Raw genomic sequence first — 24,699 nt, 5'->3', positions numbered from 1 at the left:
ACAAAAATATTTAGAAAATTACATTTATGGACCACATTCATTCTGAATGAGATTCATATCACACCAATTTTGAATCTATATGATACACCTAACTTTTCCAAATATTTTCCAGGACTAAAAATTATGGTTAGATAGCAATTTTTTATACTCCTTCCGTCTCAAAATATTAGTCCCTTATTCCATTTTTCATTGTCCCAAAATATTAGTTCCTCTTCAAAAATCAAGTACAAAAATAATATAAATTTCCTATTTTGCCCTTCTTTTAAATTAATAAACAATATAAAAAGTACAATTATGACATTGATATTCCCAAAAAATGTACTATCAAAAGGATAATTTTGAAAAATCAACTTTTTTCAAATGCAATAATTGTACTATCAAAAAAAGTTAGATTTCCCAAAAGGGACCATTATTTTGGGACGGAGGGAGTAATTTAATCTCTGATCATAAAAATAAAATAAAATAAAAGGGGGGCATAAGTGCATATATACAAACAACCGTGGAATACACAACAAACTTTCACAACTTATTCACAAAAAACCATATAAATAAACTTCATATATATTTGTTGACATATTTCAAACTAGAGCTTCACTTCTATCACAATTGACTGACTTAATAGTACTTGGTGATTTTTTTTACAGAAGCTGAACATCTTCTGTTCATATTACATACTAGTAAATTTCAATCTAAAAATTAAAAAAATATTACATATTAGACAACTTAAAGATGAGAGTTGGGACCTCTCATTTTGTGCCTTTCTTATGCCTAGCCACAATATTTTACAGTAGATGGGCGACTATTACAGCACTATATTTATATTGTAGATATCAATCACAGAATCAAACACATAATATGTATAAATATATGGGATTTTTTAATATGAATTTCTCTAAGACATCTCATAAAATTTTTATATATTTATATGTATTTTGTGTTTGATTGGGTGATCTATAACGGGGCTGATTTGAGATATGAGATTAGTTGTGGTGGATGAAAGACCTTGTGGGAGTTAAATCACCGTGTGATGAAGAGTCTGAGATGTGATAACGAACACCAGAAGTATCTGTATCCAGTGGACTGCAATAGAGTGTTGAATTAACTAGCCAATCATTGCATTCCATGTGTGCATTGCTTGGTACAGTGCCCACCACCGTGGATCCATCGGTCAGAAATGAATGTTGATGACACGATCTTACCATGCTCTCATGATGACTGGAATATTGCTCCTCCACCTCACCTATACATATAGTATAGTCTTTGCCAGGTAAGAGCATCTCCAACCCACTAGGCATATGATGCTTGTTAGTCAAAATGCCTAATGTGACTCACTTTTTTCAACTCCAATGCACTAGGCATATGCTTAGGCATTTTGGCTCAGCTCACATTCACTAGCTACATGTAGCTAGCCTTCAAGGCTAGGCAAAATGTATTTAATCATTAAGATTATTTCCCTCCATCTTTGTTGCTGACGTGGCATTCTATAAAGTTAATAGTATTTGGATGAATAGCTAAAATAAAGAGCATGGTTGGGGTAGAAACATTAAATCGTTGACAGGCAAAATAAAATGTATACTTTATAGTAATATTTAGATAGGTAAAATGCCTACTACCATTGGAGATGCTCTAAGTAACCATAAGACAAATTTGGGTTCAAGTCTTCAAACCAATGAGATAAAAGATTAAAACGAAATTTGGATAAAAATTGAAGGGTGAAAAGTATAATTTATCCTAATCTGATTCCTTCCTCTTCAATCATAATTTATTCTTATAATTCAATAAAATCAACGAATCAAATAATCAAAATTAGACTTTATAATATGCCCACAAACTCAAATAATAACTCCACTACACTAAAAAAATAAATTCCCAATTAAGTAATTAATTATATGAAGATTCAAAGAGAGAACAGAGTAGAGCTTACCTTGGGTTAACAGTGGGATCTCATTCAAAAACCCATCAAATTCTTCCAAAGAATTCCAATTCAGATATGCATCTCTCACCAAACTCTCAATATAAGCCTGAGATATATTTTCAAAACCATCCACATATATTAACATACTTAATATTAAAAAAATATATATTTATTATAATGAGAGAGAAAAAAAGAAAAAAGAAAAAAAGATCATACCCTGTTCATGGTAGGAATGGAATCTCGAGTAGGGTATGTTTGGCCATTAATCTCAGGCTTAACAACCTGACATATTGGATTCAAGATGATGGTGTCACGCCCCAAACCCGCCCCTAAAAGTTTGGGCATGACCCGTTTGAAAACGAACACTTAACCTGTAGTAAATAACATATGGGGCCTCATCGGAAGCATAAAGTAGGAAAATAACTATACATATAAATTCCATTGAGCTACATCTACATGCCAGGACCTCTTATACATCACATTCATCATGGAAAATAGATAAAGCTCCAAACCATATGTTGTAGCATCGGTGATAAACAACCATATGTACAGACCCAGCCCCATCATTGGGCTTATATAAAAATCATTGAAGTTCTACCTCTTTAACTTTAAATGGGTAATCAAAATTAAGCCAACATTTCAATAGACTTTACAAAAATAAATGGCTTCGTGCAGTGCTTGAACCCACGAAGGTTGACAAAAGAAAACATGAGTCATGACTAGGACTGACCACTTGGTTGGTTACCTACAGAAACAGACATTAGACAGAGTGAGCCAAGCTCAGTGAATAGTAATACATAAATAAAACGATGCTTAAATTGAAACATAACACATAGCAATGCATATAAAGATGTAGAGTTCACATAGTTAGTCTGATTCTGTGCTACGTACATAACGGCCTTAAGTTCAATCTTGCAACATAAACATGGTGGCTATAAGCCCTTGAAACATGGTGGCACGAGGCCCTTGAAACATGTGACATAAAGCCCTTGTAACATATGGCACTAAGGCCCTTGAAACATATGGCATAAAGCCCTTGTAACATATGGCACTAAGGCCTTTGAAACATATGGCATAAAGCCCTTGTAACATATGGCACTAAGGCCCTTGAAAGATTGGCATTAAGCCCTTGGGCATGCATATATGAACCCAAGAGGTGTCTCACACGGACTCTAGCGGTGGCTCACAATGTAGCACTTAGTTCCGTGTAGCACTTTGTTTCATTTCATAACAACTTATACGGATGGCTATAAGCCTCATAACTTTCACAGAATGGCTTTCAGCCTCATAACTTTCACATATGTATGGACTCAAGAGGTGTCTCACATGGACTCTAGCGGTGGCTCACAATGTAGCACTTAGTTCCAAGTAGCACTTTGTTCCATACCAATAGTCATTAGGTCTTACAGACCAAACCATACATGTAATGTCATACCCCGGAAATAAATTCATACGTATGCATTATGCTTGAATCATAAATAGAAATTAGAATTCATACTCGCTTATACTTGGCACTGTACAAATCAATAATAAGTATCTTTTTTGTTCGTTCCATAAAGGAATCCCCCAACATTGTGAACTTGTAGCATTCTTGAACATGTACATACATAAACTGGTAACATACGTAAACTTGTATCATACTTAACCTTGTAACATACTTAAAACTTGTAACATATTTAAACTTGAACATACTTAAACTTGTAACATATTTAAACTTGAACATACTTAAACTTGTAACATATTTAAACTTGTAACTTAATTATTTGAACCACGGTATTATTACCCCCGGGTAAGGGCCGTGTGCTACGGATGTCATGAATACTTTACATTTATGGACAGCTGTTCATTAATTCAAAACGTAACATATCAGAACATAGAGCATTTCTTGTTATATCATGTCATCGTAATACACTTAGCAAAGACAGAACAGTTTACATTCTAACGTGGATTACATAATGATATTAAACCTTTGTTTTCATGTCGTCGATTCTAACCGACCTCGGGTCCATACGTAACACAACAAGATAATCTTGGATTTATACAGATATCATTGTTTAAGAATGAACATAAGCTCCATTTATTCTTTAAGAAGAACGTAACATGCTGATAAATAACAGAGGGTTAATACTTGTTATTGACAGAACAAAAGGGTTCCAAAGTCATACCGACGTACGCAAATCTTTCCATATTCATAGAAATTCATATTGATTTTCACTTGTCATAAACGTTGATAACACTTACAAAGAACAGAGTGTTAGTGACAATAATTATCAACGATAATAAGATATACATTTCTGTACTACTACTCACAGTGATCGGTTCCCAGTGGTAATGGTACAATGTCCTCGTCTCGACCTACAATTACAGTGCACAACACATAATATGAGGTTATACTCGATCCTTTACTTATTCTCTTTGATCGTTCAATCAATTAGTCATGGTGGTACCAAGCTCATTATTCTTTAATATGTTGTAATCCATGTCTTAGAAAACAGGAGAAATCGATAGGAAATGGTTTAGGTGAAGAAATAGTACATAACTAATTGACATAACGTGAACAGTCGTCACTAATTTGGGTATAACTTTTTCTGCATTTAGAATTTTGGAGTGAGACTAGCGCCATTGGAAACTAGACTTCCGGGGCTTGATTTTAGGCTCAAGAATCACTCAAAACGGAGTCCGGATGCAAAAGATATACCTATTCAAAGTTGGCTAGACAGAGCTGTTCCCGCACGTGCGGGTGAACAGTGCCGCACGTGCGGCCCTGGACAGCAGCAGTCCAAAAATGGCTGAAATTGTGGGACTTCTCATTTTCAAAAATCAAACCTTAATTACATGTAAATCAAAGCTCAAAACCCTTTAATACATAACCAATTTCACATTATTATTCTTCATCAAACACCATAATCTCACAATAAACAAATTTAATGATTTTACTTCTTCAATCAAGGAATTCTTAGAAAATCAAGGTTCATGGGTTCAAAGCTCACATCTTCTATATCAATCCATGATTTCAAGTAGTAGATGGATTCTATACAAGGTTAGTAATTAGAGCCACATACCTTACCCAAACCTTTGTTCATCCCTTAGTCTCTTCAATTTTCCCAAGCTTTTGGTTGATCTTTCCTCTCTCTTCTATCTTCTTCAACCATCATCAAGCTTCCATGGATGTTGAATTCCTTAGGGAGAAGCTTTGCCTCTTCTCTCTCTCCCTCTCTCTCTCTCACGGTTCTCCTTCCCCTTTCTCTAGATATTTTTATTTTTTTGTTTGGTTCAAAATAGATGAGTTCAACAACTCATAAGGCATATATGCATATATAAAAGCTTCCCACAAATAGGAAGGGCCAAACACGCCCTTACGAATCGCACAAAATCACATTTCAATTAAACTTTCCAGATAACTCTAAAAATTATGCTGATCATAAATATGTCCCCTGTTCCGGTATCTGAAGTCTTTAAGGCCTTTAATTTGCAGTATAAAGTTAATCACCCAAACGTCCATTAACGAATCAGACAAATTAGATTTCAAATTAATTTTCCCAAATAATTCCAAAAATTCCCATTAATATATCCAAGTACTCAATTTTGATTTTTGAACCCATAAAGGTCGGTAATTCCCATTTTAAGTCCGTAACTCAACTGATAATGCTTCAATTCTAATAGATATAATTAAATTAAACCACATCATTTCATAGGAAAATAAAGATGATTTCTTATACACATTTTGGGGTCATTACAGATGGTGTGGTTGGCTCCACGAGATAGATACAATTTGTTGCCCATATGACAGGTTCTTGCATGCTTTATAGTTACTTCTCACATTTCTCTGACATCTCAAGTCCTAGAATCTGTTTGGAAGAATAAAAAGTTTTATTTTAAGCAGTTAATACAATTCTTACTTATATCTAGACGTATCAAACTAAAATTTGAGTAAAAAGACATCAAAATTGGCTTCACTCCTTTGCTCAAATTTATGTCAATTGAGTTTTATTTAAATTTTTCCTCAAATCAATGTGTCTAATCCAAACTTGACATTTGTGTAATTTTGCTCAAATTTGAGTTTAGAGTCGTGATAGAGACCCCCTCCAATCACTACCCCAACAACCCCCCACAGACACGTGGCGGGTGGTGATTGGAGGAGCAGGAAAAAAAGAAAAAAGAAAAAGAAAATGTAACCAATGAGAGAGAGAGGGGGTCAAAGGGGGTGGGGGGAAAGGGGGCATGAAACATTTTTGTTTGAGTTTATTCATTTAAATGTTTTTATATCAAATGAAATTTTTTACTTCAAATTCTAAAAATAGATGGATTTAAAAATATAAATAATCAAGTTCTCTATATACCTTTTTAGAAGTCAGCTTCTCTCCGGTAGATAGATTGGCCTCTCCCATTTGGCTACAAGGCCTTTCATGTAATTTATTTTGATAATTAATTTTATTCATATTTTCAAACAAAAGTGTATAGATCATTATAAAAAATTAAAAAAATTTATATGACAATTATGCTATTGAAAATAAATTATCCAACAAATATGATTAAATGACTATACTATTGGATTAATATGATTTTTATGTAGATGATCTACCTATATTATAAGCCCAAAACATGAACAAAAATTATTTTTAAAATAGACCGCATGATGGTCCCCCCTGGCTTGATTGCATAGTTCTATCTATTCATAGGACTGAATGGGATCCATATTTTTGTCTCTAATAATTTATGTTTTAAGATAAATTAGAGATCAAGAATTTGAGAATAAGCATTTACCTTTCCAAGTTTGGTTTGATCAACAACGGAGAGCTTCAAGAAGTCTTGGACAGTGTTAATGGCCATGGAGGCTAGCTTCTTATGAAAAGCTCCATCTTTTCCAATCTTCTGAAGTCTCCACACCTCGTCCTCTAGCATGGGTCGGTGATGCTTTTTGTACATACATATAATCACCAAAACAAATCAGTTGTGGTTAAATTGTTCACAATCAATAATAGGGATTTTTTTTTTTTTTTTTGGAATATTACATCAAGCCTAAACAAAACTAATTACATATACAGTCCCAAAGTATGAATTTATTATATTTTTGGCCCCCAAGATGTGCACTTTATTTTATTTTGGTCTCCAAAATATGCGTTTTGTTGCAATTTCATCCCTAATATTTTAATAAAGTTTTTTTTTTTTGGTGGTAAAGTTTTAAAAATATCACTCCTGTTGTTGATTTAAGACGGAGTTGGCGCAAGGAATTAAAATATAACAGATTACTTTCTTCGGGTACCAAAGTAAAAAAATAAATTTCAGACTAAAGCGTAACAAATCCTATACTTTAATAATCTAATTAGTTCATCAACTTATCTAACAAATTATACTATCAAAGTAAGAGATAACTTTTTTATTTATTTGTAACAATCTATTTCATTTTCAGTGAATTAATACTATCATTTTCGTGGGTCATAAAGCAATTATGTGAATATCTCAAAATCCTTTAGTCTAGGAACTGCAGTGTATGCAGTCAAAGCTAAAAGTATGTGTGCCCCCTTTCTAGGACACGACAATAGTGAAGAGTTAGTCTATAGGGGGGGGGGGGGGGGGGGGGGGGGGGGGGTAATTGTAATAGTTGTTAATTACATATAATCGGATATGAGAAGACCAAATATTTAAATCTAAAGAGTTAGTTGAATTGTGTGATAAAAAGGTATGCAAATTAAATTTCACAAAGTGTTAGTTTGTTCTCGATAATTACTCAATATGTATAAGATGAAAAAATATATCTACCTAATATGCCCATGATAGAAAGTTACCAACTTACTAATAAAAGTGACGTCTATAATTTTGGGGTTGTTTTGATTGAGCTTATATCGTCTAAGCTAGCTGTGGACATTACAAGGCATCGCCATGAAATTAATTTGTCTAATATGGTGATTAATAAGTTTCAAAATCATGAACTTCATGAGCTTGTTGACCTGTGTCTTGGGTTTAACTCGAATTATAAGGTGATGGAGATGATCAAGGTGGTTATTGAGCTCGCGTTTCAGTGTTTGCAGAATGAGAGCGATACGAGGCCATCGATGAAAGAAGTGTTGGAGGTTTTGAAGGAAATCAGCAGTGTGGGTTATGATAGGAAGGTTGCGGACGAGATGGATATATCAGCAAGTGATGTTGTGTTGTTGAGTGATCTACCAGCGCTTTCGCCTAATTCTTTGAGGCAAAATTGGGTTAGCAGAGGAAGTACCACATCTAATACTAGTAGTAGCTAAGTTAATGTATCAATTTTTAATGCAGTCAAGATCCATTTTATAGTAAATTTTGGGTGATAATGCCATCTTATTTCCATCATGAATATGAAAGTTACTCTGAATTATATTAATGCCTTTGTATATAGTGATAAAATCATTCATTGTATAAATCGATTGAATTTTTATTTTTATTTTGTTCTATTCATTGTTTCATTGTTATTATTTGTTCTTAAAACTAGGCAATGAACCACACCCAATTTCCTGGTCTTAAATTGTCATGTTGATAAATTTGTGTCGATGGAGAGAATTTTTTCACAAAGCAGAAGGGAAAATGAAAAAATTATTGGGAGAAATGTTAAAACAAAAATTAGACCATATATGTGATAATGTCATGATATTTGCTTTCATTTTCATGGTCTACCAATGATAATGTCATAACATGATTGAAGCATTTATTGGGTGTTCTCGGATCAACACGTGCACGTGTTGTAGGAATACCACAATAGAATATTAAGGTCACATGGCATTCCAAGTACATCCAATGACTTCTTGTTATAATGAGTCCGAGATATGGGAAATGTGATCATGGATAAATTTCATCATAGGGAACTAGATGAAAAAAAATCTACTGCTAAAACTATTGCATATGAAGTTAATGCATTATTATCGTTATTATTGTCCTTTTCCTAGATTTTTCGATGCCACACTTACTATGCTAATGTTAATCTCATTGTAGCCAATCATGTTAGAGGTGCTTTTTCCGCTAAAGAAACAAAAAAAAAGAGAGAAAGATATCCTATTTTGGGCTCAATATGTTATGCATAGAAAGGGGAGAATCATATCAATGTGGCAGAGATATTAGTCTAATTTTTGTAGAATATGGGATAATGAGATTAAACTAATTTTTGTTCATTCCCGAATTCATGATAACAGGAAAAAAATTTCCCATACCTTTTTTTTTTTTGTTGATAGCTCAGTATCCAACCTAATGGACCGACTAATCCGGGGACCAATCTTACAGTCTATTAGCATTCTCCATACCTTATAATAGAAGAATTCGAAGTTTCGTTCATGAAAAGAATTCTAATTTTTGTTCAAATTGATTTATTGCAGCTTGTGTAATAGAAGAGAAAAAGGGTAACAAGAAAAATAAAAGGAAAGGAAATTTACAACCACAAAAGACATCTTGATCAATTTTTACTAGAAAAAATTTAGGGCAGCAATTCATAATGAAAAATCAAAGATATACTTGGACAACAATTAACATAGCAACTTCAAACAAAATTTCACTACTTTGAGGGTCTTGAGAAATCTACTTCACATGATATTATTCTACATAAGCTTTGCAGTCCATGATGTATTCAACCTAGAAAAACATCATTACATTGGTTCAACCTCACAGAATTCATTCTCTTTTGATATTTGAATAGTAGAAGATGTGATTGGTGTTCTTGAAGGTAAAGATAAGAATGGTTCCAGAGGAACTTGCAAAGATTCTAGATTTCCTCCAAGCATCTCAATCACCTTGTTAATTGTTGGTCTCTCTGATGGATTAGTTTGTATGCAACATAACCCAACTAATATCATCTTCCGTGCAACTTTTTCATCCTCTTTAGATTCAATCCCATGAAGTCCTATATCTCCATCACATTTTAGCTTCTTGTAGATTGAATGTGGGAAATATAAGTCGCTAGTGTCCTCAATTGATTGTCCAATCTTTTCCTTTCCTCGAACCATCTCTAGGACTAGCATTTCGTAGCTATACACATCAGTCTTGTGTGAGACTCTTCCAAAATGCCTAGAGAAGACTTTAGGCGCTATATATCCAATAGTTCCTCAAGCATGCAACATGGATATAACGCTCTCTTTCTTGGGACATAATTTAGCTAGCCCGAAATCTGAAATCTTTGGACAAAAATCTTCATCTAGAAGAATGTTATGGGGTTTTATTTCAAAATGAAAAATGCGTGTTGTACATCCACGATGCAAGTATTCCAATCCCTGAGCAACCCCTACTGCAATTTTATAACGATCCCAGTTTTGACCCGACACTTGTGGTAGTTTAGACTCGGGTTTAGTGTTTCTGTATGTCGTTCATTGTCTTTTGCTCTTCATTCCTTCTTAAATTTGGTTATTTAGATGTTCGAGTGTGTTTGGAACATGTTAGTTGCTTGGTTTTCAAACCTTATGTTGCCCAGAATTTTGATCCTTCGCTCGAACAACCTTTCTTGCGCTCGAGCGGGATTTGCAAACTCTCAGTATTTTGCTTGTTTGCAAAATTACTGGAGGGGTGTTTTCCACGCTCGAGCGGCGTTTCCTACACTCGAGCGGGTGGGCGCTCGAGCGGCCTTTCTTGCGCTCGAGCAGTTTGTCTGTCATCTGCAAAAGTACTAGATGTGTGTATTCTACACTCGAGCATGTCAACTCTTGCGCTCGAGTGGAAGAACTTATTGTGTCTGACGCTAGAGCGTCAACTCTTGCGCTCGAGCGAACTGTGCGTATATCAGATCGCAAAAATGTCTTTTTACATCACTTTTTTAGATCTTTTCTTCCAAAAACCCTAAAGTGAGACTCTCTCTCTCTAAAATACACTCTCCCTCTACATTTTCTCCTAGATCCATTGAACTCTCCACCTTAGTGTCTTTGGAAAAAGAGTACAGCATCATGAGAGCTTCATTTTGATCCAATTGGAGTTTGGTTTCGGCGTCGTTGGAGTTTTGTGCTTGCTCCATTGGTCTTTGAAACTTGAGGTAGGGACTCTTTACACCTTAATATGGGTTTTAACTTGTTATGGGTTGTTATATGAAAATGGTGAGAATTTGGGGTGTTTTGAGCAAACCTAGGGTTTGGGTTCAAGTTTGAAAAGAGGAGTTTTCTATGTGGATGTTATATAAATGATTATGGGATTTAGAAATAAGATTATTTTGTGTCAAAATAGATGATTTTGGCCCTTGGGTTAATATTTGGAAAATGGGGAGCTTGCCCTAAAATATCTTGAATAATTGTTTTGTATAAATAATAAAATTGGTATGAAAAATGTGAAATTGGGAGGTTGTGTACATGAAAGGTGTTGTTGGATTTGCTCAATCACTTACCTATGAAAAATTTAAGGATTTATCTGTTATAGAAATTGTATATCTATTTAGAGATAACTATTTTGGACTATTGGTAGAGGATAGTCATGATTGTTGTAGACATAGCATGTGGATTAGGCGAATTGAAACTAATCCTTTAACCATTATGATTATGAATGATATACATTGTATATGTATGATATTTGGGAGAAGAAAGGGGATGTACTCCATGTTTTGAGGAGAAGAGAAGGGATGGACTCCGTTGAACTAAGTTGGCCTGTGTGTCTAGGGTGAAAGCCCCGAAAACCATTTGTATACATGAGTGCCGATTCCCACGAACGAAATTTCTATAAAATGGCAAATAGAAGTGAATGTATTGTGTGATGATTCTAATTTGTTGGAAACCTGTGAGGTGTATTCTCTATTGGGTGAATTAAATGCAGTCGATGTATCTATTGAACCAAAATGAATGAAATGAAATGTAAGTTTGGCCTACAATGGTTTTGGAGAAAGTTATAAAGATTTTGTTGTAGGACAATGAAAATGTGCATCATACTTATATTTTGATAATTCTCATATACTGTGTTAGATTGTTTTTACTGGGCTTTGGCTCACCCTACTTTGGGAAACCATTTTCAGGTATCGGTGACATGCCTTCTCCAAGGACGTAGCTTAGGCGGACCTTGGAGCCAAAGGCTCTTTTTTTGTTATTTTGTATTTAATGTTCGTTTAAGCCAAGGGCTTTATATGTACAAAGCTTATGACTTTCTTTTGTTGCAACCAAGCAATGACTTGGAAAGATGTAAGCCTGTAGGGCATTTATTTTGTTGAGCATTAACTGGTATTACATGCTATAGATTCAGGATGTATATTTATGAATATATATTGCATGTGTTATCTTTTGTAATACGAACTCTGATGAATGAAAGCATATCGTTTCTGTTATCACTTCTCTTATGAGTGGGATTTATAGTATTATTTTGGGGGCGTTACAACTTGGTATCAGAGTGTACCGGGTTTGAATACTTTGGGTACATGGGAAGTGGTTAGTACCACAATAGGTTTGTCTCGCTTTTTAGAGACTTAAGTATGGACGACATGTGCTTATATGATAACAAGCTTATGTGATTATATGGGCATGGGATTGAATTTCCAGGATGTTGATTAAGTCCACGGGTTCTTAGAAGTCATGTTAGAAGAGCACTTGATCACTGCTGTTTCTAATTGAAACTTTGGCAATGCTACGAGACAGTCATTATCGGGAAACGAAATTCATATGGGTTTATGTGAATACGTGCTTACGTGGAGTGAATTAATGTTCTCCATTGTATTAGGATGCGAGTAAGTTAGCTTTGGCACATCTGTAAATGTGCTAATTTCTTTTCTTACCTTTATTAGGATGTTAGGATATAGACATGGTGGTAGGCGTGGTAGGCCTAGACGACAGGAGATGCCGGTATTGGATGATATTCTGGCACAGGAAGAGGGTGTTGGTCAGGCCAACGTGGCTGAACCAGTTGGTCAGCAGGCCATGGGCGCCTTATCCCACGAAATTGCCGGAGCTTTGAGGGAATCTATAGACATTCTCAGGGCTGAGAATCAAGTCCAGACCCAAGTAACTGAGGCAGGCCATCTTTTTTGAAGTGGGAGTTTTTCCGATCGAATTCGGATGAGTTTTTGGGGGATCTCAAAGAGCCACTGAAAGCGGACGAGTGGCTAGAGCAGATGGTGAAGACGTTTGAGATGCTCGGCATCGAAGACAGAGGTTTGAGAGTAACCTTGGCGTTCTTCCAGTTGAAGGGAGACATGGGTGTAGACGTCCCCGAACGCCCCGGGAGGGAAATCCCGTTCTGTTCGTTTGGGCTCACTATAGTTCAGACTCAAATTGTCACGGTTCTTAATCTGATCTCGCAGAGTGCAATGCAAGATCGATGAATCATCAAAGAGTCCAAATCCGGCAAATCGTTTTTGAAAACAGATTTTTTTGAAAGAAGTGCCAAACATGGACTGCTTTGCCAGATACAGAGTCGCCACCTAAATATTTTATTTTGGGGAATTTAGGAAACCCTGACTCGTTTGCCTAAGGCCACGAGATCACCAAAGTTGCCTCGGCTCGGGAACTTGGGTACGATTGGGGAAGGTCATTTCGTGAGCACCCCCGCTCACCCGATCAAAGATCGGCCTCTACTAACCATGATATCGAGTTTTGAAAACATTATGTGCTCTTATTCCGGTTATTAGCCTAGATTTACTACGTGATGCGCACAGCATACAAGTATAGATTGGATCGCCTGAATTGGAACAACACATCTCATGTTTGTTTATTTTGAAAATGGTTTGATGGTGCTACCCACAAGTAGGCTAAGACGTGGATTTGCCACCCTCGGGTGGGCTTAGAAAAACGTGATGCTTTGCCACTCTCAAGTGGGCTTAAAACTCACAGTTAATGCATTATTCCAATTCAGATAATCCAACCTTCACCCACAGGCATTCAGGCAGGTATATCACATAAGCACATAGCCTCATGGTAAGCATGCTATCATGGCAGTCACTCACACACATGAAAGGATGCTAAAGCATAAACACTTACCGAGTACTCCAAGCCAAAACAGAAGCTATGTTAGAAATCCATGCATGATCCTAACTATGCTGAAATGCCTAATGCAACACATGCAGGAATGCAACTGCAATAGGCTCGGATATTCTAAAGATGGAATGTGAAATGCTACAACTAACAAGTATTCAACTCGGAATTGAAATACAATGCAGTTAGTATGATGTGTCGAGCCCGGTGCACGCAAGACAGATGAATGAATGCGAACATGCTATCATAAGTATGCTAATTGAAACATGCCCTAAACTAACCATCATAAGCTGGTAAATAAAAGGGAGAAAGAAGTGAGGTTGGAAGACATACATCACACACACGCACACTTATTACAACAATTGGCCCTCTCTCGGAGGGTCCGAATAAATAATACAGTCCGAATAAATAACAGCTACAGCTAATTATTGCACAACATTAACTAATTAACAAACTAGCTAAGTAAGCATGTAAATTACATGAATGTGACTACCTCGGCTCTGTTTTAGGTGACGATGGATGCATGCATGCTCGAGTCGCCTCGTCGGGAACTTCCATCGTGATGCCTCGTCTCGCCTTTGTTTGCAACTGATTTTAGAAATTTGCACAAGGCTCCAAGAGGCTGAAACTCCACCCTGGGAAGGCTGCCGACCAGGTATTGGCTTGGGAGACACCTGCCAACCACCCTTTGTGGTGGAAACCAAAAAAGGTGGTCGGCCTGCCAGAAAACCTAGTCGGCCGACCACTTTCTGCCCCCTGGATTCTGGTTTTTCTACAACAAAGGTAAGAGAGAGAGAAGGCAATGTATTTTTGACATATGTGTGCAAGACCACTCTCCCTGTCGTTGCACAAGCTCTAGGGAGTGTAGACCTTGATCCTCGTCCCACCAATGATGCATCTCGATGCACGATGGCCGAGGAATCGAATTTGCACGACTCGATGTGAAATGAATGCACGAATGAACACGTAAAGCCAACAACTCCATCATGTGTGGTCAAGAGTATCGGCGACCGGGAATCGAGGCACGTTTCGTCACTTTGAGTACGAAACGTCCCTCGTTTCCCGTGTTTGGACTAACTCCTATCCCAAACACAATGCAATGAGATGGCATGCACCAATGCAAAACTATCATGCAACCCTAATGCGATGCGACTAAGTGATGCAAACGCGACTAGCATGCACAATGCTATGAACTACATGACATGCACAACGCTCATGAACTAAGGCATACTCAATGCAACTAACAACCTAGCATACACAATGCGAGAAATGACATGACATACCCAACGTACGTGACATAACATGGCATGCACAATGCACCTAACAACCTAGCATACGCAATGCAAAGGCCAAACATGCAACAACATGAACTAAATGGCATGCTCAATGCAAGATGGACTTACACCGATATGAGTGGACCTCAGCCACACCCACATCAGTGGCCATATGATGAAAATGAAACAACCGAAATACATGCAAACATGCACGAATGCAAAGGATCGATCCTAAGGCACAACATGTAATTCTAACTAAGCATGGCAAATGATGAAATATGGTATAGAATGACACATGATACAGCTCTGAAATGGCATAAAAGATGGTCCCGAATCATGCAAATATGTCAACCAATGCATGCTAGAGGGCCTAGGTACCAAAACTAGTGAAGTGCGTTACACTAGAGGTACCCAAAGCAATGCACAAATGGCAAAACCAACCCCAAACAGACCCTAGGCAGGTCTGAAACAGTAGGGAAATGGCCTAAAATGATGGCTCGGAATGCAAAGGAATGGAACTCATTCAATGGTCCGAAAATAAGGCATTCATAGACAACTCTCAAGCACACTTAAGGAGTAGAAAACATGGCAATATGGCATTCATGCAAGCTCTGAAATATGATGTATAATGGACCCGAAACACGAACATACATCAGTATATGCATGGAATGAGCTCTAAAACTCAAAGTTAAGCATGGGTATTGAACTACAAGCATGCAAAACAAACATCATTCGACCATGAGACCCAAAAACAGAGTTAAGTCAGTCCAAAATATGCACAACATCAGTTTAAGACATGGCCAAAAGGTGCTAAAATCAAGGGTCAACAAAGCATGCAAAGAAAGCTAGTGAACCATGATTTACACTACATGTATATGAAGCACATGAGGGCTCACCAAAAAAACCAAAAATAGAAGTATGCCATGCCAAAATATGCCCAAATAACCACTGAAACTCAGTCAACACATGCAAGAATGAAGTGCTCCTTTGAAGGGCCATGCAAGAGGTTATTCTACACATGTATGATGGACACATAAAATGGAAAAAACACCTTTGAAAAGAGGTTATGAGGGTCCTTAAACCCACAAAAAAGGCCCTGAAATTAGTCTAGGAAGCATGCAAGTGAAAGCCCCTTTGAAAGGACTTGAATAGGATTGTTCTACACATGCATAATAGACATTCAAAATGGCCAAAAGGACTCTAGAAAGAGCTTATGCAAACCTTAAAACTCACCAAATAGGACCTGAAATATGGCTTTGAAACATGCAAGTAGGAGCCCCTTTGGAAGACCAACAAAGCTAATAAACAAAACAAGGGGTGAGAGGGTCACCCCTCTCTAATTTTAAGACTCAAAAACACATGTTAGCCACTGAAAATCCACTAGATTTCAGTGGCTAAAAGGCCAAACCAAGGCCAACACAAATGCTCTAATGCATAGCCCTAAACATGGGGAAATGAAGCATGCAAGGGGGAAGATGACCCCAAACAGAAAAATGACCTTGAAAAAACTTGAAGAGAAGCTCAAAACAAGTCTTTTTTCAGTTTATGTCGAAGTCCAAAAATGCTTGCAAATAGAGCTAAACTATGGAGCAAAATAATATCAAAATGGGGAAAATAGAGACTTACCCTTGTAGCACAGCAATGCAACAAGCTCTGGACCAAGAAAGTGAGCCTTCAATCTCTGAAAAATAGCTCCAAGGTACTTAGGATGGTAGTGGAGGTGTTGTGCTATGAGTGGTAGTGCAATGGGGCAAGAACAATGGAGTTTTTGCAGGCAAAAAAATTCTCAACCCTTGCAAGTGGAGAGGAGGGTTCCTTATATAGAAGAGGAGGTCCAAGGCTTCTCTTGGAAGCTTGGAGCAAAGGGGCCAAGCTTCTAAGAGAAGCTAAACAAAAGGATCAAGCTTCTTGAGGAAGCTAAACCAAAGCGGTCAAGCTTCCTCAAGAAGCTCAACAAAAGGTCAAGCTTCTCCTAGAAGCTAAGAGAAAAGGGCCAAGCTTCTTTGAGAAGCCAAACAAAAGGGTCAAACCCGGAGCAAATGCTTTCCAGTTGGCACAGCTGGATTGCATTCAGAGAGACAAAAAAAGAGATGGCTGGCCGACCAGGGGTCAAAAGGTTCAGGCTGAAAAGGTGGTCGGCCATCCCATATTGGTGGCCTCCCAGATGAGTGCAACACAGTGGTATGGTGGGAGACCAGAAATTGTGGCCTAGGAGAGAGGAAAACCAGCTTTCTAGCAAGGTTGAAAAGGGTCAGGAAGAAAAGCTGGTCGGCCTACCCATATTGGTGGCCTCCCAGATAAGTACAACACAATGGTGGTATGGGAAACCAGAAATTATGGCCCAAAAGTGAGGGAGACCAGTTCCCGACAAGAAAACTGGCTGAAGGAGAGAGAAAAGTGGTCTCCAAGGAGAAAGCTAGTTTTCAAGGGGAAAAGGTGGTCTCCCACCCTTGTACGACCTTCCTAACAATGAAAATAAGGTCTATGCCAAAAATGAACCCTAACCGATGCAAAACGAGGGTTCGGGGGTCAAAACGCACAGCCGGGGGCCCCGAAAACTGACTGTTAAGCGCCGGAAGTGGCGTGCGACTCCGAAGGTGGTCTCCCAGGCCACAGTGTCCCTCTAAGGAAAGGAAATAAGGTGTGTGCCAAAAATCGGAGCAAACGGAGGTAGTTAAGCGGTCCCGAACCGAGGCGCGCGGCCGACGGCTCCGAAAATTAGAAACTGGTCTCCAAACGGGAATAGTGGCCTACGACCACGAAACGTAGCCTACGGCCACTGAGAGATGGTCTACAAGACCTCTCCCTCCCTTCGGGAATAGAAAATGGAGAAAACAGGACCTGGTTCACAAACCGAGGCAAAGCACAGAAGAGCCCCGAAGTCCGGAGGCAAGGCTCTCAGCCGAGACTCTAAAACCTCAGAACGAGCACAACATGCGTCATCACCGAGCGCTCAATCGGTGACGTCTGAGTCTTAAGGTCGGTCAAAAATGGGGTGTCTACAATGGGTCAATGGTGGAAGTATGCGTGGGGGCGCATTGGAGGGACTTGGGAGGCCTTCGTCGACGCCTTCCAGGAAATGTTTTTGCCTCCTACGGTTAGGGAAAAGTTGAGAGACCAGTTCTCTAAGTAGGTGCAGTTGAACACACTAGTGGCTTAGTTTGAGGCCACATTCACCAACTTGTCTAGGTTTGCACCCGAGCTAGTGGCGACTGAGGAACGCCATTGCTTGGAGTTTGAGTAGAGGTTGAGGACTAGGCTAATGTTTAAGGTGGCCGGTTCAATGATTAGGGATTACAAACGCCTTGTGGAGGCGGCAGCTCATCTGGAGACCATGATACAGTTGGAAGAGGAGAGAATGAGAAGCTCTAGGAGAAGCCAGGATACTTAAGGGGACAGTAAGAGGTAGAGAGGTTCTAATCCCTAGCAGTCCTAAAGAACGCAGTCGAGGTCTACCTTTCCAGTACCGAGTTCGGGTTCTGGGAGAGGTGGTCAGGGGGATTTCATTTGTTTTAAGTGTGGTCAGTTGGGCCACAAGTCTCTGGCTTGCTCGTAGAGAGGGGGAGAACAACGATCTGTACAGTCTTCAGCTCGTTCTCAGAACTAGAGTCAAGGGAGAGGCCAGCTGCTCACTTATTATCAGTGTGGGCAGGCGGGGCACATGAAGAGGTTGGTGCATCTGGTTCGAGGCAGACATAGAGCCACCAGCTAGCACAGTCAACACAGGCCTTGATTGTTAATTAGGGAGCCTCTTCAGCTCAGTCAGTGCATCAGTCCTATGCTCTGAGGGGTGAGCAGGTAGGTTAGAGGCCTACAGGGCTTGTGTATGCTGTTATCGTGCCAGATCTAGTACGAGTGCCTTCTGTTGTGAGAGGTACTTCCTTGTTTTGCAATTAAGTTGCCAATGTGTTGATTGATATGGGTGCATCCCATTCATTTATTTCGTCTACATTTGTATCGATTTTGGGGTAAGAGTTGGCTCAGTTAGTGTCTCTTATTTGTGTAGTGTCACCTATTGGGGGTGAGATGGTTCTGAAGCAAGGGTGTCAGGGTTGTGATATAGAGGTTGTCGTTCGCCGACTTCCCTTTTCATTTGTATTGATTGATATGTCTTGTTTTGATATTATATTGGGTATGGACTGGTTGTCTTCATACCGGGCTGTTTTAGATTGTTATCGTCAGAGACTTACTGTATGTACCTTGAACGGGGATTGTTTTCATTTCTTGGGGGACCGGTTTTGACCCGACCTTTGTTATATTCCGGACTCAGGTTCCGTGGTTGTATGTTGTTGTCCATGTCTCGTTTTCCTCCTTTAACTCTTTGAATTTGAGCTTTAGAATATGTTGGGTGTGTTTGGGACAAATTGGTTGTTAGTTGGTCAAGATTGTTGTTGCCCAGATTTTGGCTTCTTCGCTTGAGCGAGTCTTGTAAAATTTGCTCCTTCGGCTGAGCGAGGTTTCTTGCGCTCGAGCGAGAATTGAGAGTCCTCAGGTTTCTTTCCCAGACGCAAAATTTTTGGGAAGGTGAAGTGCTTCGCTCAAGCGAGGCTTCTTGCACTTGAGCGAGCGTGTGCATCTATAAAACTTCTGAAGCTTTGCATGTCGCATTCGAGCGAGGTCACTTGTTGTGTCTAGTCGCTTGAGCGACAACTCCTTCGCTCGAGCTAAGTTCACGTATATCAGTTCACAGCAGCTTATTCTTACATAGAAATTTTATATCTTTTTGCCCCAAAACCTTAATCGAGCACACTCTCTCTCTCTCTACAAATACTCCATGATCTAAGGGTCTCTCCACCTTACTCCCTTTGATAAAGAGTTAGAGCATCTAGTGGGCTTCCTCTTGATCCGAACAAAATCAAGTTTGGACACCTTTGAGGTTCTTCTTCATTGCCTTTGAGTTTCTACACTTCAGGTAGGGACATTCTACACCTTGATATGGTTTTTAACTTAGGTATTTGTTATTTTGTATAAATGGTGGGATTTGGAAGGATTTGGGTAAGGTTAGGGTTTAATATCAAAAGTTAAGGAGGGGTTTTCCATGTTAGTCTATAAAAATGCCTATAGGACCTTGTGTATGAAGTTCTCTAGTGCTAAAATAGTGAAATTTGACATTGGGGTTAATATTTGGGAAATGGGGAAAATTGTCTTAATTTGTGTTGAATTATATTTTGTATAAATAATGAAATTGACATGGGAAATATGAAATTGGGAGGATGTATGAATGAATGGTGTAGTTAGATTTGATAAATCACTCACCTATGAAAAATTTGATACATTATCTGTTTGATAATTGTATATCTGTTTAGAAATATCTGTTTTGGGCTATCGGTGGAGGATAGCTGTGATTGTTGTAGAAATTGTATGAGGACTAGGTGAATTGAAACTGGTCATTTGAATTATGTCATTGAAGATGACTGTTTGATTAAACCACTGAATATGTGATCTGGATAGTCATTGTATATGATAACGCTTTTAAATACATTGTATATGTATCATTGTTTGGGAGGAGATAGGGGATGGACTCCATTTAAATTAAGTTGGTCGGAGTGTCCAGGGTGAAAGTCCCAAAACCTTGTATGTGTATATTTGGGTGCCGATTCCCTCGGACGAGAATCCGTAAAATGGCAAGAAGTTTGAAGTGTTTGAATAATGAATGTTATTGAAATGTGAATGAATGAGTTGTAGTCTCAATTTGAGATTGTTTAGATGATAAGGAACTATACTTATGCATTGATTTAAAATGAATGAATGGAAATGGATTAAGTTGAGGTTATCAAAATTGAATGGTAATAGGGAAAATGTAAGATTGCCTTGAGTATTGAACTTTTATCTGACATTTATATCTTAGTTAAATCTTGTATATCGTGTTAGTTTATCTCTGCTAGGCTTTGGCTCACCCTACTTGGGAAACCATTTTCAGGTACTGGTGAAATGCCACCTCCAAGGACATAGCATGGGAGGACTAAGGGCTGAAGGCTCTATTTTTGTTACATTTATGCTTAAATGTTTATTCAAGCCGAGGGTTTTATATGTATAGATCTAGGACTCTTTCTTTTGTTGTAACCAAGTGAAATCTTGGAAAGATGTAAGCCGTAGGGCATTTATTTTTGTTGCTATCAACTAGTGTTACATGCTGTAGTTTCAGAATGAACATTTGTGAAAGTATAATGCATGTAATATCTCTTGTAATATAAACTCTGATGAATGAAAGTATAACATTTTCTATTATGTTTATGAATCTCGTGGGCTGGATTATCCTCTTTACTTTGAGGGCATTACAACTTGGTATCAGAACGTATCGGGTTTGAATACTTTGGGTACGTGGGAAGTGGTTAGTACCACAATGGGTTTGTCTGGCTTGTTAGAGACTTAAGTATGGATGTTATGTGCTTATATGATAACATGTCTATATGACTATATGGGTATGGGATTTAATTTCTAGGATGTTGATCGGGTCCATGGGTTTCTAGGAGTTCTGTTGGAAAGACACTTGATCACTGCCGTTTCTAACTGGAACTCTAGCAACGCCACGGGACGGTCATTATCTGGAAATGAAATTCGTATGTGTTTATGTGATTATGTGGAGTGAATTACAGTTGTCCATCGTATTAGGACGTGGGTGAATTAGCTTTGGCACATTTGTAAATGTGATAATATCTATCGGTACTTTTATTAGGATGTCAGGATGAGGTCGTGGTGATAGGCGTAGTAGGCCTAGGAGGCATGAGATGCCTATATCGGATGAAACTTCGGCACAGGAGAAAGGAGTTGGTCAGGCCAATGTGGCCGAACTGGTTGGTCAACAGGCCATGGGTGCCTTAGCCCGTGAAATGGCCGGAGTATTGCAGGAATCCATGGACATTCTTAAAGCTGAGAATCAAGTCCAAGCTCAAGTAGCTGAAGCTGGGCCATCCTTTCTGATGAGGGAGTTCTTCCGGTCGAATCCGAACGAGTTTTTGGGTGATCCCAAGGAGCCACTAAAGGCTGATGAGTGGCTAGAGCAGATGACGAAGACGTTTGAGATGCTCGACATCGAAGACGGAGGTTTGAGAGTGACCTTGGCATCCTTCCAGCTGAAAGGAGACGCAGGTCAATGGTGGAAATATGCGTGAGGGCACATTGGAGGGACTTGGGAAGCCTTTGTTGATACTTTCCAGGACAAGTACTTACCTGCTACAGTAAGGGAGAAGTTGAGAGATCAATTCTCCAAGTTGGTGCAGTTGAATACACTAGTGGCTGAGTTTGAGGCCACCTTCACTAGTTTGTCGAGGTTTGCACTGGAGTTGGTGGCAACTGAGGAGCGCTGGTGTTTGGAATTTGAGAAGAGGTTGCGGATCGGACTCATGTTTAGAGTGGCCGGGTCCATGATTAGGGACTATGGGCATCTTGTGGAGGCTGTAGCCCATCTTGAGACTATCATCCACACGGAGGAGGAGAGGATAAGGGGCTCTAGGAGGAGTCAGGATGGATAGGGGGACAGTAAGAGGCAGAGGGGTTCTAACCCTCAGCAGTCCTAAGGAGCACATTCGAGGTCTACCTTTCCAGTGCAGAGTTCGGGTTCTGGGAGAGGTGGTCAGGAAGACATCACTTATTTCAAATGTGGTCAGTTGGGCCACAAGTCTCCAGTTTGCCCACAGAGGGGAGGAGGGCAACGAACAACTTTATCTTCGGCTCGCTTTTAGGGCCAGAGTCAGGGCAGAGGTCAGTCGCTCACTTGTTATCAGTGTGGGCAGGCGGGGCACTTGAAGAGGTTTTGCCCACAGTTGGGTGGCACACCTGGTGCGTCTGGTTCGAGACAGACACAGAGTCACCAACCAACGCAGTCAGTACAGGCCTCGAGGGCCAATCAGGGAGCCTTTTCGGCTCAGTCAGTGTAGCAGTCTTATGCTCCGAAGGGTGAGCAGGTAGATCAGAGACCTACGGGGTGCGTGTATACTGTTACCGCACCAGATCTTGTACCGACTCCATCTGTTGTGAGAGGTACCTTTTTGTTTTGGAACTCGGTTGCTAATGTGTTGATTGATACGAGTGCATTCTATTCATTTATTTCGTCTGCATTTGCATCAATTTTGGGGTTGGAGTTGGCACAGTTAATATCTTGTACATGTGTCGTGTCACTTATTGGGGGTGAGATGATTTTGAAACAGGGGTGTCATAGCTGTGATATAGAGGTTGCCGGTCGCCGGCTTCCTTTTTCTTTTATATTGATGGACATGTCTGGTTTTGATGTTATTTTGGATATGGACTGGTTATCGTCATACTAGGTTGTTATAGATTGCTACCGTCAGAGGGTTACTGTATGTACTTTGAGCGGTGATTGTTTCCATTTCTTGGGGGATCGGGTTGGTAGAGTCTTACCACCGGTATATGATCCACGTGGGCGGAGTGAACTTAGTTGTCTTCTTGCTAGCTTCCTGAGTGGTGAGTGTGACGAAGTTCGAGTAGAGTTGCCAAGAGTGGTTCGTGAGTACTCGAATGTCTTTCCCGAGAATCTTATTAGTTTACCACCTCACCAAGAGATCGAGTTCTCTATTGATTTAGTGCCTGGCATGACATCGATTTCTATGGCACCGTATCGTTTTGCACCAGCTGAGTTGAGTGAGTTGAATGTTCAGCTCTAAGAACTACTAGATAAGGGCTTTGTTCGCCCTAGTACATCGCCTTGGGGAGCACTGGCCCTCTTTGCTAAAAAGAAAGATGGAGCCTTGTGACTCTGTATTGATTATCGGAAATTGAATCGGGTTACAGTTAAGAACAAGTATCCAATGCCTCGTATAGATGACCTGTTTGATTAGTTGAAAAGTTCTCGTTGTTTCTCCAAGATAGACCTAAGATCGGGTTACCACCAGTTGAGGGTCAGGGAGGAGGATATCCCGAATACGGTATTCCGTACGCGGCATGGCCACTATGAGTTTCTTGTGATGCCTTTTGGGCTAACCAATGCCCCAGCTGTGTTTATGGACTTGATGAACTGAATCTTCCGAGAGTTCTTAGATCCTTTTGTGGTCGTTTTCGTGGATGACATTTTGATTTACTCACCCTCTGAGGAGGAATACGAGTGTAGACACCCGATTTTTGACCGTCCTCAAGACTTGGACGTCATCGTTTGAACACTCGATGATCATCCATCTTCGTGTTCGTTTTGAGTTCCTGAAGGTCTCGGCCGCACGCCTTGCCTCAGGATCTCTTAACTTGCCTGTTCTGTGCTTCGTTGTGAACCAAGAACTTGTTTGTTTTTGCTTCTGAGGGCAGAAAATGGCTTGTTGGTCATCCCCACATCTCACCGGCCTTGGCTTGAGGCCACCGGCCCTATTTTGTTGCTACCAGCCATTGGTGAGGCCAGTCGGCATTGTTTTTGGTCGGCCGGCCGTTTGTTTGGTCAATCGGCCATATTTTCTGGCCGGGACTTCTTTTTTGCCTTTTTCAGGTATTTTTCATGCCAGCTGTGCCAGCTGGAGCACACATACCTGTCCTCCATACACGTGTATGGAAGATTTGCACCCTTTGCACCCTTTTGCTCTAGCTTCTTGAGGAATCTTGAACCCTTTGCTCTAGCTTCCTCAAGAAGCTTGAACCTTTGGCTTAGCTTCCCCAAGAAGCTTGAACCTTTGTTCTAGCTTCTTGAGGAAGC

The 24,699-nt window shown here is 39.5% G+C and overlaps 2 protein-coding genes, 1 long non-coding RNA gene and 1 pseudogene across 3 annotated transcripts; 1 reads left to right on the top strand and 3 right to left on the bottom strand.

The window, feature by feature from the left end:
* Positions 1–726: 726 nt before the first annotated feature.
* LOC145813359 (uncharacterized) lies at positions 727–2,220 on the bottom strand. The gene is made up of 3 exons (XM_082908653.1): positions 2,132–2,220; positions 1,925–2,021; positions 727–1,240 (listed from the first exon to the last, which is right to left on the bottom strand). The coding sequence occupies exons 1-3, from the start codon at positions 2,138–2,140 to the stop codon at positions 981–983; spliced, it is 366 nt and encodes a 121-aa protein (XP_082764779.1). The 5' UTR covers positions 2,141–2,220; the 3' UTR covers positions 727–980.
* A 100-nt stretch (positions 2,221–2,320) lies between these two features.
* LOC114277127 (uncharacterized) lies at positions 2,321–5,176 on the bottom strand. The gene is made up of 3 exons (XR_014356355.1): positions 4,978–5,176; positions 4,226–4,270; positions 2,321–2,660 (listed from the first exon to the last, which is right to left on the bottom strand). It is a non-coding gene; the product is annotated as an uncharacterized LOC114277127 (long non-coding RNA).
* A 2,639-nt stretch (positions 5,177–7,815) lies between these two features.
* On the top strand, positions 7,816–9,326 carry LOC145813330 (LEAF RUST 10 DISEASE-RESISTANCE LOCUS RECEPTOR-LIKE PROTEIN KINASE-like 1.3). The gene is made up of 2 exons (XM_082908611.1): positions 7,816–8,128; positions 9,250–9,326. The coding sequence occupies exons 1-2, from the start codon at positions 7,816–7,818 to the stop codon at positions 9,324–9,326; spliced, it is 390 nt and encodes a 129-aa protein (XP_082764737.1).
* Positions 9,327–9,516: 190 nt separating this feature from the next.
* Positions 9,517–24,699, bottom strand: part of LOC114258926 (PR5-like receptor kinase pseudogene) — a 71,004-nt pseudogene continuing 55,821 nt past the window's right edge.

This window comes from Camellia sinensis, chromosome 15 (assembly GCF_055761805.1).
Source record: "Camellia sinensis isolate YWXY chromosome 15, ASM5576180v1, whole genome shotgun sequence".
NCBI classification, from domain to species: Eukaryota; Viridiplantae; Streptophyta; class Magnoliopsida; order Ericales; family Theaceae; genus Camellia; species Camellia sinensis.
The sequence above is the reverse complement of the archived record's forward strand: the minus strand, read 5'-3'. Positions and strand labels throughout refer to the sequence as shown.

Bases quoted from the DNA above. Each gene is read 5' to 3' on its own strand.
- LOC145813359 (XM_082908653.1), bottom strand. The intron at 1,241-1,924 runs GTAAGCTCTACT...CTATATGTATAG, and splicing joins GATCCCACTGTTAACCCAAG to GTGAGGTGGAGGAGCAATAT.
- LOC145813330 (XM_082908611.1), top strand. From the start codon at position 7,816: ATGGTGATTAATAAGTTTCAAAATCATGAACTTCATGAGCTTGTTGAC. The intron at 8,129-9,249 runs GTACCACATCTA...GATTTATTGCAG, and splicing joins AAATTGGGTTAGCAGAGGAA to CTTGTGTAATAGAAGAGAAA.